The sequence below is a fragment of the Abramis brama genome (genome assembly GCF_963993115.1).
Source record: "Abramis brama genome assembly, contig: SCAFFOLD_90, whole genome shotgun sequence".
NCBI classification, from domain to species: Eukaryota; Metazoa; Chordata; class Actinopteri; order Cypriniformes; family Leuciscidae; genus Abramis; species Abramis brama.
In genome coordinates, this window is record NW_028155986.1 from 12306 (window position 1) to 28399 (window position 16094).

The following is a 16094-nucleotide window of genomic DNA, read 5'->3' on the forward strand; positions in this document are numbered from 1 at the left end:
AATGGCACAAAGGTCTCTGTCTTTGAAGTGCTTTTTTGGCATTTGTTGTGTATCTTTGGATTATGTTGTGTTGTAAATAAATCCAAACAATTTAAAAGCCATTCTTTTTTAAATCTCCTCATTTACAGTATTGTGCAAGGTTGCTCAGAATGATAGGGGCCTGATAGCTCCTAATAGGGCCGTTAGGGGAGGTTCTTTGTCTTTCTCAGGTGAGAAAAGCTTACATATTAATGAGCTCTCGCATAAGGCTTTTTCACACAAAACACGTCGTAAAATTTTTAAATCAATATATTGTCTTATCTGAATGAGCAGTCAGGGTGATTTTCACATAGTTTTGCAGCAAATATTCTAGGCTACGTCATACAATTTTCAAAAGTCTTGTGAAGAAATAATCAGTATGGGTTTCATGGCCTTATTTCAGTGAGAATTTTTTTTTGTATTTTCAAAAACCACGCATAAATGTCATTATCTCAAAACTACAAACTTTTACATACATGCTGTTGATATATTATTGTAGCAGAGTTTGTTCTGAATACAGTGTAATTAGACTTTAGCCATGAAAATGTCACAAGTAACAGATATAACCAGAAATGTCAGAGCATGTCAGAACACCTCCAGGGCCCAGAAAACAGCTCAGACCTCAGAGGGTTAAGGAGAGGATGACCGGGGCCATGTATTGCGAGATTTTGGGGAACAACCTCCTTCCCTCAGTTAGAGCATTGAAGATGGGTCGAGGCTGGGTCTTCCAACATGACAATGTCCCGAAGCACACAGCCAGGATAACCAAGGAGTGGCTCTGTAAGAAGCATATCAAGGTTCTGGCGTGGCCTAGCCAGTCTCCAGACCTAAACCCAATAGAGAATCTTTGGAGGGAGCTCAAACTCCCTGTTTCTCAGCGACAGCCCAGAAACCTGACTGATCTAGAGAAGATCTGTGTGGAGGAGTGGGCCAAAATCCCTCCTGCAGTGTGTGCAAACCTGGTGAAAAACTACAGGAAACGTTTGACCTCTGTAATTGCAAACAAAGGCTACTGTACCAAATATTAACATTGATTTTCTCAGGTGTTCAAATACTTATTTGCAGCTGTATCATACAAATAAATAGTTAAAAAATCATACATTGTGATTTCTGGATTTTTTTTTTAGATTATGTCTCTCACAGTGGACATGCACCTACGATGACAATTTCAGACCCCTCCATGATTTCTAAGTGGGAGAACTTGCAAAATAGCAGGGTGTTCAAATACTTATTTTCCTCACTGTATAACAGATCACCAGTTAACATCCAAATGCTTAGGTAAACAATGAGTCCGCACACCAGAGAATGCTCCTTAGCAATTTTAATGATTGCTCACCACGTGTAACGTTTGACATTACCTTTGAACTCTATAACATCCAAATGCTTCACTTGAGAACGGCGAGCAGCAAGAAGTGCTTAAATTTCCAAATACCCGCAGTTCTCCGACTCTCTGTTTTTGTTCACTGTTCCTTGCTTGTGGAATGAACCCATTTATCTTTTAGCTTGACATTTGTATGCCAGGGTATGATTTCAAATTCAAAGTCAAACTTTTATTAGTTTGTACATGGTTGGGTTTTTTTTCTGCACACATTCTGATATGCTGAAGTGGCACATTTCTTTCTGGTTATAATTATTCCAAGACCACACCTGAATTTAAGTTTTTATTCATCGATCGCCAGTGTCTGTCTTTCACTAAAATCTCTTCAGACCTGAAGGCCAATAGGCCAATCAGGTTATCAGGCCAATCTGTTAATCCTCAATCAAAACTATCACATATTTCAGTACAAGTGCATTATACAAACACAGTAGAAAGAAACATTACATTTATCAGCTACTCACAAAGACAGGAAAAGTTTTTTGCTTACATTTTCAAAACATCATGTAAATAAAGGCCACGTCCCAATGTACATTGTTAACAATTAATTAGGAGTGAAAATACTCATTTTTTGCTTTCTAAATTTTCTTTGAGCATTATCCTAACCAGCGATATTGATTTAGTGACTTCATTATGAAAACCCGAATATGGACCATTACCTAACCTTTGCTGCTACTACTATAATCAATACATATTTCTATGATGAAAGAATATACTGAACATTACAAACTGCCAGCTCTGATAATTATTAGTTAGAAGTGTTTCTCAGTTTGGGTGCATTGCGTCTCGTAGTGTATCCAGGATCGCTTGAAGCTCCTCTGTTGTCTCCTTTATTTTTGTGACAAATGTCATGGTCTCAGACTTCAGCTCTTCTGCTTGTTGAGTGTCTGCGGGCAGCAGATCTGCTGTGTCGCTGTTATTTGACGTCTTCTCAGTCGACCCAGTGGTTTGGTTGCTGGTGGATTCTGATTCTCGTTCACTCTCTCTTAAAGCGTAATCTTGGCGGAGTTTGTGGATTTCTACGGAGTCGAGAAAAACGAAGAAGACGTCAACAGCTACAAAAAGTGCAGATAAAACTCCTGTAGCTGTTTCAGCCACACGGACGACTCTCGCAGCCTGAGCTGCAACTTTCCCAACATTTACAACTTCAATTAAACGGAGAATCTCCGGAATTCCTCCCAGTCCTCGTCCAAGTCGAGCTCCAGCACTCGTTCCAGCTTGTGCATTGGGAAACAACCTATTGCTTGTGGAAAACTCTTTTTCTAAATTTTCCACTGCTATTTGGATGTTTTGGATACAGCAAATTGTGGAGGTAATTTTTTCTTGGAACTCTGTTATCATCATTTTGATCTTCTGTCGGTTTGTTTGCTGGTTAACCATGTTTGTTATGTTGCTCACACCAGATGTTACTCCACCAGCTACCGCTACACCGATTCCCACTCCTGTTACTATCAGAGAAGCTCCAAGAGTGAACGGAGCCAGAATAAGCCCAACTACAGATGTGATTCCTCCAGCCAATCCCATTACACCTCCTGTCAGACTGCTGACGGTTGTGTTGAAGTGGACCATCTCCAAATCATCAGCCAAGGATCTCAGTACATCTAGAGTCTTGTAAAGGTCTCCAATAGTTTGTATGCTCTGAAAAAATATATAAAATCTCAGTTCATTTGGTTAATATCAATGCCAATTTCCAAAACATTGTTACTTTATCATTTCATAAAACATGTTTTTGTATAGTAAAATGTAAACATAAAAGCTAACTCACCATTTTATGAAGGTGTTTAATGATGAAAGGCCTGGTCAGGATTTCACTGACAGACGGGCGGTTCGCTGGATCGGTCTGAAGTGTGTCATTTACCAGCTGACGAAGGTCCTCAGAGAAGGTCTCAGGAAGAGCTTCATAGGAGCAGGTGAGTATCTTTGTAATAATCTCAACTGTGCTTTTTGCGGTAAACTAAATGGAATTAAAATATTAACCAGTTAACCAGTTGCAATGGTGAAAATTACAACATACAACTTTTACGCCAATTGAGACAAAACAACCTATACTGTCCAACCAACACAATTTCAAATCAATAATCACTGCTAAACCACAATCTAACCCGAACCCCAATGCTCATGTTTGAAATATGCTTTATAGCATTGAAACTGCAATATGAACACAACATGTGCAGAACAAAATTTATAACAAAAATCTTTTCCATATACTGTAGGCCTACATATAAAGTGACTAAACACAAAAGTTGTCCATTGGATTTGTGTGCTATTGTATTTGTTTCTATAAATCATGTGAAGCCATTCAATAGCTTTCAAATTAATATCTGGCGTATATTAGATGCACACCAGAAGAGACGAGTACTGTGTTCCTTAAATTTTCAAACGTATCATAAATTGGAAACATAGGATTATTATTATATAGCTTATTATATTGTATAGATTATTGATACATTATACAGAACATATAATTCAGATATGTTCACTTAGGGTAATTGTTTCTTTTAATAAACAATATTTTGGTTAATAAACCAGCTAAAATAATTGCATTTATTGTATTGGTTTGAAAATGTGATGAAAGGTTGATTGATTTGTCTCAATAAGAGTAAAGACCCATTCACACCAAGGACGATAACTATAAAGATATAGTTTTAAATATAAAAGAATAACAAATAACAACACAGAGAAACAATATCAGCCTGTCATCTTCGAGTATTCAAAAAACGAGCCAATGCACATTGGCGTGTGAGATTTGCATCTTGCGCTCCGCCCCGCAGCTCGGGTATAAATACGGAAGCACACACCACTGGTCTTTCACTTCAGAGCCGATCGGATGTCGATGTCTCTGAAGAGTGTTCTGCCGCGGTCATTCCCCTGTGTGCTCCGGCACTGGTTGAGAGCACTATTTCCTGAAAGAGCAACACGGGTGTATCTGCCTCTTTTTCAAGATGCCATTCCACCCGTGCGTTTCTGGATGCGGTCGTTCCCTGTCCCCAGCTGACGGTCACAATAGATGCATTACGTGTTTGTGCTTACAGCATGCTGAAGCAGCTTTTGTGGATGGTTCATGTTCCCATTGCGGGAACATGAATATCTCGGTGTTGAGATCGAGACTCGCCTTCATTCTTGGCCAATCCCAGAGGAGACCTACTGTGCCGTGTGTGAAAAAACATACTTTTTCAGAGGCTCCTAGGGCAAACCCTCAGCCCGTGGTCAGACCCTTCGTTTCTCTGGGCCGGAGTGCTCCTAGAACAAGTGTCCAAGTATGCTGTGGTCTCCACAGATGCCTCCAACACCGGCGGTGGGGCCATGTACAACGGGCATGCAGTAGCGGGGGTCTGGGCGGCATATAAGTGAGCACATTTTACTGGTGCAAAGACGAGTATGTGTATTTGTAAATTTTACAACATTTGCAAATGCTTTTTATCACTTGATTAAAATCACCATCATTACTAGTAAATCGTGTTACATATATATGCCTATAGGCACTGCTGTACAGACACTTAGAGGTTTATTTAAAAATGCAAAGCTTTGAGAATCAAAATAAAGCTCTGTAAACACTTGTATTTTTACAACACTGTAAATGTGTCCCATCGGATAATCAAAAGTTCTACACATACTTGCGGTCTTCATGCCCACTTAAACACTCGGGCCAAACACAAGAATAAACATCATGCAAGTGTAGCAGGAGTGCATTAAGAACATTTATTTTGTGATTATACTTGCCATGACCATTTTTGGGCTTTCCTCATTCTTTCCGTCCGCCAGTGACACACTGCTTCTTCCCAGTCTGCATGCGCATTCACAGCGGTGGGTCACGCAAGTTTACATGCTGATTTATTAAGGCCGTAATCTTGTAAATGATTGTTTCATACGTTATACTGTTGTAATTGTGACTTCAAGTCCCTCTGTGATGGATTCATTATCTGTTTTTTACTACAGATGTTATAAAAGGAGGATTTGTTTGGACAAATTTCTGCATTCTAGAGTGATTCTGAGTAGACTCAACACAGATAACACACCGCTACACACGTAGACAAATGGTGAAGTGCAAAGGTCGCAAGAATGGAATGGCCATTTATGTCAAGATGATCAGGGATGAAACACGAGTTATGCAGTCCAGCAATATCATTAAAGCTGCTGTTTAGTTGTGAATGTTCAAATGTAAATTGTAAATGTTCATTTCATTTTTTGATAAAGGTTCATATTAATATAGATTAACACTGACACAGACGTCAATATGCAAATACAGAGAAACAGAGGAAGACAAACACAAATAAGGAGGAAGTAAAATATGAAAATTAGTTTTAGAGAAATACACAAATGATGTGATGAGCTGAATGAGGGATGAGAGCAGATATAATAATAGCGTAGTGTAAATCTGCAGACAGAAACATCAGACTCAGGACAGAAACACACGACCTCTAAAGTAAGAACATGTTCATTCTTCAAACACAATTACACTTTCAGATGTTAATATTGTCTGAATGATTATGTTCAGTGAATTCATGCTGCTGTTGAGATACTAAATGAAATTGTCATATTTTACTCCAAAATGAATCTGGGAATGTTTGATGTCTGAGTTTTTCTATGTGTTTCTTTCTCAGAAATGGACCAAACTCTATATTTGATTCTTCTTCTCATTGGTGAGTGTGTTTGTTGTATTATTTATGGTTTATAGTTTCATCAGGTTTGACCCTGTTATGAAAAGCATTAAATCAAACACTCTCTTTCACAGCTCTCTGCTCCGTATCTGAATGTGTTCAGCGTCAGTATCACTTTATAAACGAGAACAAGACCTGGACTGAAGCTCAGAGATTCTGCAGAGAGAATTACACAGATCTGGCCACCGTTGACAACATGAACGACATGAACGAGCTGAAGAAGAGTGTGAATGATGGACGTGTCTGGATTGGGCTGCAGAGGAAGGATGTTAATAAATGGCAGTGGTCTTCAGGTGAACCTGCGCTCTATCTGAACTGGGCTGATAAACAACCTGATGGCAGAGATGAGTGTGCTATGATGAGAAATGGAGAATGGCATGATGTGAAATGTAGTGACAACCTGACTTTCATCTGCAGTTCATCTAACAGTAAGTGCAGCTCCATACAATCACAATAAACATTCATTTATAAAAGATACACCATAAACTGTAATGGAAAATCTAATTAGTTAGACTTACTTAAAAGCATGCAAACCAATTGCCTTAAAAAAAAAAAAAAAAAAGTAAAGTGAAATAGGAATAGTATGTTGTACTGCCAAAAGCTTAGTTAGAATAGTTCAGTTATACAAGAGTTCCAGTAACTAAAAAAGAACTGAGAGTACTTGATGATTTACTGGGCTACTGGACAACCTGAAGGCAGAGATGAGTGTGCTATGATGAGAAATGGACAATTTCATGATTTGTCATGTAGTGATACTTGTAATTTCATCTGCAACAGTGAGTGCAGCTATTTACAATTACAACCATTCATTTATAGATGCACCATAAATATGACGGCTCCAGAACGTATTCTACTAACACACACACAGTATTAACTTATAAACTAGATGTACCGCATGGCGGTACAAAATATGACCGCCGCTCAGGCCTGCACTGGCTTTCCACAAAAAGAAATGACGTGGAGCAATTTGGCTGTATTGCGTGTTTATGTATATAAGTTGTATATTTTAAAAGACTGGAGTATTCCTGTGGATCATGGATAATTTAGAGTTTTGTAATTATTTGCCTTTACTATTTAAGTTTTATATCAAAAGTCATTAGTTTAGACACTTAACATCCATAATGTGAAAACGTCACATCCATAACAGTGGTTAACAGTAAAAAGCGACTGAAGTGCCCTTGAGCAAGGCACCTAACCCCTCACTGCTCCCCGAGTGCCGCTGTTGTTGCAGGCAGCTCACTGCGCCGAGATTAGTGTGTGCTTCACCTCACTGTGTGTTCACTGTGTGCTGAGTGTGTTTCACTAATTCACGGATTGGGATAAATGCAGAGACCAAATTTCCCTCACAGGATCAAAATAGTATATATACTTATACTTATACATACTAAGTATGAAAAATCTGTGTGTTTTTTTTTTTCAAAGGACCCTCCCATTCAATTTATACAAACCTCTACCAAACGGTTGAGGTGCCTGTTGATGGTAAAAGTCTGTTATCTGACTTTGGCATGGGTTTGTTGTGTTTTACTGAAATAAAAAACATTTTTTCCCCAAAAAAGTGGTTTTATCTTGTAGCCCTGGTCTCAGAGTTTTAAAAAAACAATGTTAACAAAATTAAACTCATTCCCACTGTACCTAGTAGAACACTTAAGTAAATGTCCCATTGAAATTAATGGGATTTTATGGATTTAGGTGAAGAAAGTGTACACATAATACATTTTGGTCTGTACCATGAAGAGAAAACTGATTCAACTATATAAACTATATATTTTCTGAAAGCGTAGACTCTCAGGATGTGATCTAACATGGCATGACACATGTCCCACCCACGTCATTAGTATACTGCCCAAGCATAACACATTGGGTATTGGTAAATCGGGTATATGGCTGATACCTAAAAAAAGTAGTAGTATGTGCATGTGTGTATGTGTGTGTGTTTGTGTATGTGTGTGTCTGTGTGTGTCTGTGCGTGTATGTGTGCGTGCGTACATGTGTGTGCGTGTGTGTGTTTGTGTGTGTGTGTCTGTGCATGTGGATTTGTATGTGTGTGTATGGGTGTGTGTCTGTGCCTGTGGATGTCAGTGTGTGTGCATGCTTGCGTTTGTTTGTATTCCTGCATGTGTGTGTGTGACAGTATCATCCTAAACCAGCAACCCTTCGCTCAACAGCACCATCTACAGGCCGATGAGTGTACAGTCACTAAATGTGCACATAAATGAATTTATTTTATACCCCCCCATGGATGAAATTCTACGAAACTTAGCATACCCCCAGAGGATGTCAAGTTAATCATACACATGAAATATGGTGCAGTTCTGAACATCTCCACTGAAGATAGGGGCGATTAAAGCAGAATAATATTGCATTTAAATTTTTTATGGGAGGGGCGCAAATCACAAATGAGTGATTATGGGCTAGGTTGATGTGGGCCCTTAAGACCAACATACCATAAAAATTTCTTCATCCTCGGTTCCACGGTTCAAGTAGTTATTTAGGAAAAACTGCATTTTTTGGGTTTGGGGGGGCCCAGCGCGGGGGGGGAGTGGCCCCTGGGGACCAAACGAATTTTTTCCGTAAAAGTCTAGTGGGGCTACATACCCACCAAATTTCATGTTCCCCGGTGTTTCGGTGTCCCTGGTATCGTTGACGAAAAATTCAGATGACGAAAAAAAAAAAAAAAAAAAAACTTTGACAATCGATTATGGGCTAGGTTGATGTGGGCCCTTAAGACCAACATACCATAAAAATGTCTTCATCCTCTGTGCCACGGTTCAGGTAGTTATTTAGGAAAAACTGCATTTTTTGGGTTTGGGGGGGCCCAGCGCGGGGGGGGGGGAGTGGCCCCCGGGGACCAAACGAAATTTTTCCGTAAAAGTCTAGTGGGGCTACATGCCCACCAAATTTCGTGTTTCCCGGTGTTATGGTGTCCCTGGTATCGTTGACGAAAAATTCACGGGGGCCCCAGCGCGGGGGGGGGAGTGGCCTCCGGGGACCAAACGAAATTTTTCCGTAAAAGTCTAGTGGGGCTACATGCCCACCAAATTTCATGTTCCCCGGTGTTTCGGTGTCCCTGGTATCGTTGACGAAAAATTCACGGGGGCCCCAGCGCGGGGGGGGAAGTGGCCCCCGGGGACCAAACGAAATTTTTCCGTAAAAGTCTAGTAGACCAACATACCATAAAAAATTCTTCATCCTCGGTGCCACGGTTCAGGTAGTTATTTAGGAAAAACTGCATTTTTTGGGTTTGGGGGGGCCCAGCGCGGGGGGGGAGTGGCCCCCGGGGACCAAACGAAATTTTTCCGTAAAAGTCTAGTGGGGCTACATGCCCACCAAATTTCATGTTCCCCGGTGTTTCGGTGTCCCTGGTATCGTTGACGAAAAAATTCAGTAGATGACGAAAAAAAAAAAAAAAAAAACTTTGACAATCCCTATATGACCGCTTTCGCTAGCTACGCTAGCGGCGGTCATAATTAAAGGTGGGGGAAAGTTACTTCAGAGAGGCTAGCAATATCAAGCTAGCTTTGAAAGCATGAGATCCCACTCTCCCTTCAGTCTCCAAACCCACGGCTCCTTTAAAACACAAGAACACACACAGCAGAGTCGGCCAAGCATCAGAGAGACAGTGTCAAATTACCTCATGACTCAAAGCACATAACATTACAATAATAATGAGCGTAAACAGCATACGGAGCTCTAGTTGTACCACCTGACTGCTGTAGATTAATTTCGGCGTTGATAGTGTTGACATAGAAACGCATAAATCCGAGTCTGAGGACGTGAACAGCTCCTGGTAGAACATCACAGGTTGCCAACAACGCAAGAAGTGCTCAAAATACGAAATTCAGGCATTGTTCAGAGTAGCATAAGCCCGATAAGGGAGGATTAAAGGAAAAGGAAATAACTTTCTTTTTTTTTTTATGCGGTTAAGTGCTCACAGAAGTTCAGGTTGTATTTTGAATGTTGTCAGGGATTCTGCATTCCGGATGAGGGTGGGGAGAGCGTTCCACCAGCATGGAACTGTGAATGAGAATGTTCTGGAAAGTGATTTTGTGGCTTTCTGTGATGGAACCACGAGACGTCGCTCGTTGGCCGATCGTAGGCGTCTGGTAGGGATGTAGACTCGTAGGAGTGAGTGAAAGTAGGAGGGAGCTGAGCCTGTGATAGATCTGTAAGCAAGCGTCAATGCCTTGAACTTGATGCGAGCAGCGAGAGGTAGCCAGTGCAGAGAGATGAACAGAGGAGTGACGTGGGCCCTCTTTGGCTCGTTGAAGACAAGATGAGCTGCAGCATTTTGGATCATCTGTAGGGGTTTAGTTGCACATGATGGAAGTCCAGCCAGAAGAACATTGCAGTAGTCAAGCCTAGAGATGACCAGGGCCTGGACGAGAAGTTGTGTTGCATGCTCAGTTAGGAAAGGCCTGATCTTCCTGATGTTGTGCAGTGCAAACCTGCATGATCGAGCTGTCTTTGAAATGTGATCTGTGAAGGTCAGCTGGTCATCAAACGTTACTCCAAGATTTCTGACCGACCTTGATGGGGTGATTGATGATGAATCTAGCTGGATAGTGAAGTCGTGCTGTAGAGATGGATTGGCAGGGAGGACGAGAAGTCTTTGCCAGGTTGAGCTGCAGGTGATGATCCTTCATCCATGTCGAGATGTCAACCTTTTCATGCTAAAATGCTGAACTGTTTTATCTTCAATCATGGAGGTCTGCGCAATTGGGCCGTTTTGTCTATGGTGCACACTAGGGATGTTTAGACCCCAATCAAATAATACACTTTATCTTTTACCTCTATAGTTGTAGACTAAATGTAGTTTAAAGAAGATCTAGCCTACATTTCTATTTTTCATTAATGGAGATATGGAAAATATGCCATGCTTTAGTTTAGTGGATGATTTCTGTCCCCTAGTGGAAAACAAAGACCTTTAAAAGGAAAATGACATAATGAAATTACCACTATAACCAGTAGATGGCAGCAGAGGACTCGTTTGCTCATACAGCGCTGCAAGTATGACGTGACTTTGTAGGCCAACCGGCCAATAAAAAACCCAATAGGATTTTCCCATAGGCTTTTGGATTATCGCTAAAAACAAGCTCTGTAATTAACAAAAGTTTATGATATTTGCATGTTTTGTCCATCAAGATCACAGATGAACACAACTTTTATGAATTTTGAAGCATAAATGCAGTTGCCAGAAGTAAAAAGCTAAAGTTTGGCTATAAACGAACTACACAATGGTCCCACAAATTCAAGACTATCATCACTAAAGCTTCTGACAACTCTTTCAGTTTTAATCTAAAATCATGTTCCCAGAACATTGAGTTGGAATATAGTTTATTAGAGCACAATTATGAGCATAATGAGTGTAAAAGCGGATTGAGTTAATCTGTTCGGCGTGATGACGTTTAATCTCCGACAGCCTCTGTAGTCCCATTTAGCCACTTGTTAGCAACAGCCTTTTTCAAGACATGTAAAAATCACGAGTGGCGTAATATTGATGTATTTTATGTCGTAGAATAAAACGTGAAAGTGTCTTGAGCTTGTGTTCACCACAGACCTTATTTCAGCCATTTAACCAAAATCCCATTCAAAAAACCCATTGACTTCGGGACGATGGAACCAGAAGTGCTAAAATGCTGAACTCTGCAAAGTGATGTCATACTTGAACCACTCTATTTGCTCTTGCCACTTCATAATGTAGTTCTTTTCATGTTTTGCTTTTGGATTTATTATAAAATAGCTTTAATAACAAATTATTAATGCTAATAAGTAAATAATGCATTTAATATTTTTTTTGGATTTATCAAAAATAAATAAATAAACTGATTTTTAAACATTGCTAAAATTATGAATTAAAAAATAAAAAAATTATTTAAAAAATCTTTAAAGCTGCTAATATTACCCAGACAACACAGACTTGTTTTCTTCTTCTGGTCTGTGTTGCTGTGGGTCTATTAGTCTGCATATACACTACAGCACTAAATGCACAGGTTTATTTTGACAAATGTTTTGTCCCGTCCGTCGCTACGGTTATCACTGTCAATCACAGCAATTTCAGGAGTGACTGAGGAACAATGTAACGGATTCATACCTGTAATTATATATTTTTTTCTTGGCAATTTGGAGTGCAGTTTTCATACTCTATGCTTTGCCTATCCTGTTATATAAAGTCCCTTCCATTTCTGGCCTCGCCCTGTGTGTGTGTGTGTGTGTGTGTGTGTGTGTGTGTGTGTTTTTAAGTTTCCCCGGAAAATTTTCCTTACAAATTATATTATCAGCATAACAATTTGAGTAAATGTAACTGTGTAAAATATAATAACATAATTATTGTATGTAATTCATGTAATTTGTTAGTGAATATAGAACAGACTGTGGATAAATGTCGCACTTTCAATGTTGAGTCAATTTCTGTATAGAATTTTTTTTTTATGAAAAAATTTGAGTTAAAAAAAAAAAAAAAAAAAAAAAAAGGAACAAACTGATTTTTTTGTTGTTGTTGTTTTCTTAAAGGGAACACAGGACTCATCTTTGTCAATCATATGAAGAACTGGAGAGACGCTCAGAGTTACTGCAGACAGAAACACACTGATCTGGTCAGTGTGAGGAACCAGAATGAGAATCAACAGATTCAGAAGTTCATTAGTGATCATAAGTTATCTGGATCACAGATCTGGATCGGTCTGTTCAGAGACTCATGGCAGTGGTCAGATCAGAGTAACTACTCATTCAGATACTGGGCTCCTGATGAACCTAATAATGTTGGAGGTGTTGAAAACTGTACAGTGATCAGACCAAACGCTCTGAGACAATGGTTAGACTTCTCTTGCAACCACCAATTTCCTTTTGTGTGTCATGAAGGTGAGCAGATCCTCACAAACACACACAATCCATCATCACCTCCAGATCTCTTAAAGTTCACACTACATGTCTGACATGACAGATTCCTCCACAGTGTTTGTTCTGCATGTTGTTTTTGATCAGTCTCTCTTTAGTTTTTGCTTGTGGTTTGTTTTGTGTCCAGATAAACTGATTCTGATCAAAGAGACTCTGACGTGGCCTGAAGCTCTGAGATACTGCAGACAGAATTATACGGATCTGGTCTCGGTTCATTCAGAGGAGATGCAGGAGGAGGTGATGAATGTGGTTAAACGTGCGTCTACTGAGGCGGTGTGGTTGGGTTTACGTCACTCCTGCACTGTGGGCCTCTGGTTCTGGGTGAGCGGAGAGACCGTGTGCTTTCATAACTGGGCTCCAGGAGACGAGGACTGTGAGTCTGGAGTGAGATCTGGAGCAGTTCAGTCTGGAGGAGATCAGCGCTGGATCAGCCGTCCTGAACACGACAAACTCAACTTCATCTGCAGCAGACCTTAGGAGTGAAGGATATGTTTGTGTTCTTACATAACTGGCAAATGTTTTTTTAACTGGCAAACACTTTTTTGTTTTAATCATCAGATAATGTGCTTATATCAGTACAATGAAATTAATTTCTGTAATTTAAAAGTATCATATGAGTCTTTTCTCTATCAATGTGATGTTCTTTGGGTATTTAAAATACTAATGTGCACTATATGTTTTAAAGACCCCATGACATCAACATGAGTTTTTATTTGTGACTGTTCAGTCAAACATACTTGCTGTTAAAGTAGAAGATCATGAATCGAGGATGTGGCTCAAAGTATATTGGCTGTTTAAAATAAAAGCAAAGCACAAGCTCGTTCCGCATGTGTTCAACCCGCCCAATCTCACAGAACGTACAAATAGTGTCAGCCATCTTTTTTTTAAGCTAAGCTAACAGGCTCTTGCTCTGTGGAGAAAGCTGAGTAGTGGGCTAAACACGATGGCGAAAGGTAGTTTTGAAGATGAAATGGTAGAAGGGGATTTTGAAGATCTGGTGCATGAACCCGATGCCCGTGGCTGCCTGTACGAGCCACAATACAGCGATGAACAGATGCGGATGATGGAGGAACAAGAGGCGGCCGGAGCAGCTGCGGCTCAGGAGTGGCCTCGTAGGGCAGCGAAGCAAGTGCATTCTGGGAGTTGTGTTTGTTTTTCATCCACATGTGTCAAAAATACATTTTCTGGCTTTTCTCAGTCTATAAAGCACCAACTTCTGAAATAATTTCACATTTCTACTACATAAATGACCCAATTTAAAGGGGGGGTGAAATGCTCATTTTCACTCAATCTCCTGTTAATCTTGAGTACCTATAGAGTAGTATTGCATCCTTCATATCTCCAAAAAGTCTTTAGTTTTATTATATTTATAAAAGACAGATAGGCTGTACCGAGTCTTTCCGGAAAAAAACGAGCGTCTGGAGGCGGGCCGTGTGGGCGGAGCTAAAGCTGTGCTTATGCGCCGATAGCTAACAACACACAGAGACATTTGAAGCAGTTTTACTCACCGACAGCGACCGCAAACCTTTATCATTGCGACTGCTCGATCCTTAAGCATTAGATGATCTGCAAATCCGTTGATCTGGGCTTTGTTTATAAAACAATCATCGTCGAAATGCAGGGAACAAACAGTCTTGCACAAAAACAAACAGTCTCTGAAAAAACAAACTCCATCCACTGGTCCCTTAACGCTGGGTTCTTTGGGAATCTGTGCAGGGTTGTCTTGCCCTGGCAACCAAAAACACACTTCTTTGGTGACATTGACTTCCAAAAGCTCGCTCTCTTCTCTCTCTGTCTGGTCTACGAGTGCGCGCGCGCCCGCGGAGAAGTGCCCTTAGGACCCATATAAGGAAATTCCGCCCCATCTTACGTGACACAGGCCCATACTCGAAAAAAACTTTCCGAAACTTGTGACAAACCGGAAGGACAATTTTTGGCACAGAAATACTCCTTCAAACGTACAATTTAATTTTTGAAACTTTGTCCATGTTTAGCATGAGAAATCCAACTCTTTAACAGTGTAAAAAACTCAGTATGCATGAAATAGCATTTCACCCCCCCTTTAAATACACATTCATCTTTCCAGAGGTGAAATATCCCTTTAGTAAAACTAACAGATGAATAAGAAAGAATGAGACATAGATATCATATAAAGGCTAGATGTCTTAAGGCGGAGTCACTTCCGGCATCACCGGCGGCCATCTAACCACAGGGCTCTGTGAATTAAGGTGAGTGAGCAGCACGCACACAAATCCTCTTATCTCGCTGAAATCTGGACGGATTTACAAACGGTTTGGTTTCTTACAAACGTTATTAACGTGGCTATAATTCTGAATGCTTAAACATTTTGAACATAATTATTCATATGTATGCAGTGTAATAGCTACATCTCTGACGTTTATAACAAACCAAACCGTTTGAAAATCGGTAGAAAATTGAGCAAGTTATGGTTATTTAAAAGTACATGCACCATGTTATGAGTGAGCGAGCACCCTGTGGTTAGATGGCCGCCGTGTGCGGATGTCGAGCTCCATTGGCCAGCAGCGCGGACGAGACATCTAGCCTTTATATGATATCTATGGAATGAGACCATGGAATGTGTCAATAACATGTACAATAACACACTGTTTCTGCTTCTGTTTCACGTCAGAGATGTAAAGATTGTCCACCCTGAACGTCTAAATGTGGACCTAAACAAATGAGTGATGAGGATGTGTTAACATGCAAATGTGTTCATGTTCTATAAACCAAGAACAGCAGGAGTATGACACGAAACACAATAAGAATTTTCTAAATAAGACTAATTCTTAAAAATGTAAGAATGTTTTAATGAACACATTCCAGCCAATCACAATCAAGTATTTAGACGGAGGAAATAAAGACGTTTATTCTGAAACAGCAGAAGATGATATTATTTCAGTGGGATAATGAGTCTAATAATCTTTACTAACATTAGAGATGGACTTCAGGGGAATGAAAGCTTTCATGTCTTTATCTCGTCTCTGTTGTGAATGTGAGGGGTCTCAGCTTTCAGAAGAGGAAGAAAAAAAAGCCTATATATGAGCAAAAACGTTTCTATATTTTTTCCCAAAGAAAAAAAGATTTGTCTTCCCTTCCTCTTCATTTTGTCTTTTTTAATGCCCCAAACT

General features: G+C 40.0%; 2 protein-coding genes across 2 annotated transcripts; one reads left to right on the top strand and one right to left on the bottom strand.

Moving 5' to 3' along the window:
- Window positions 1-2157: 2157 nt before the first annotated feature.
- Window positions 2158-4698, bottom strand: LOC311077207 (uncharacterized protein; the record flags this gene model as incomplete). Its single annotated transcript, XM_084139032.1, has 3 exons — window positions 2158-3031; window positions 3159-3347; window positions 4588-4698. The coding sequence occupies 3 exons, from the start codon at window positions 4696-4698 to the stop codon at window positions 2159-2161; spliced, it is 1173 nt and encodes a 390-aa protein (XP_083995158.1). The 3' UTR covers window position 2158.
- A 1059-nt stretch (window positions 4699-5757) lies between these two features.
- Window positions 5758-13804, top strand: LOC311077204 (C-type mannose receptor 2-like). Its single transcript, XM_084139029.1, has 5 exons — window positions 5758-5816; window positions 5995-6033; window positions 6126-6479; window positions 12562-12909; window positions 13073-13804. The coding sequence occupies exons 2-5, from the start codon at window positions 5997-5999 to the stop codon at window positions 13420-13422; spliced, it is 1089 nt and encodes a 362-aa protein (XP_083995155.1). The 5' UTR covers window positions 5758-5816; window positions 5995-5996; the 3' UTR covers window positions 13423-13804.
- Window positions 13805-16094: the final 2290 nt, after the last annotated feature.

Excerpts from the sequence above, each read along its gene's own strand:
- LOC311077204 (XM_084139029.1), top strand. The coding sequence starts at position 5,997 with ATGGACCAAACTCTATATTTGATTCTTCTTCTCATTG. Across the intron at positions 6,480-12,561 it reads CATCTGCAGTTCATCTAACA|GGAACACAGGACTCATCTTT; the intron begins GTAAGTGCAGCT and ends GTTTTCTTAAAG. Across the intron at positions 12,910-13,072 it reads TCCTTTTGTGTGTCATGAAG|ATAAACTGATTCTGATCAAA; the intron begins GTGAGCAGATCC and ends TTTTGTGTCCAG.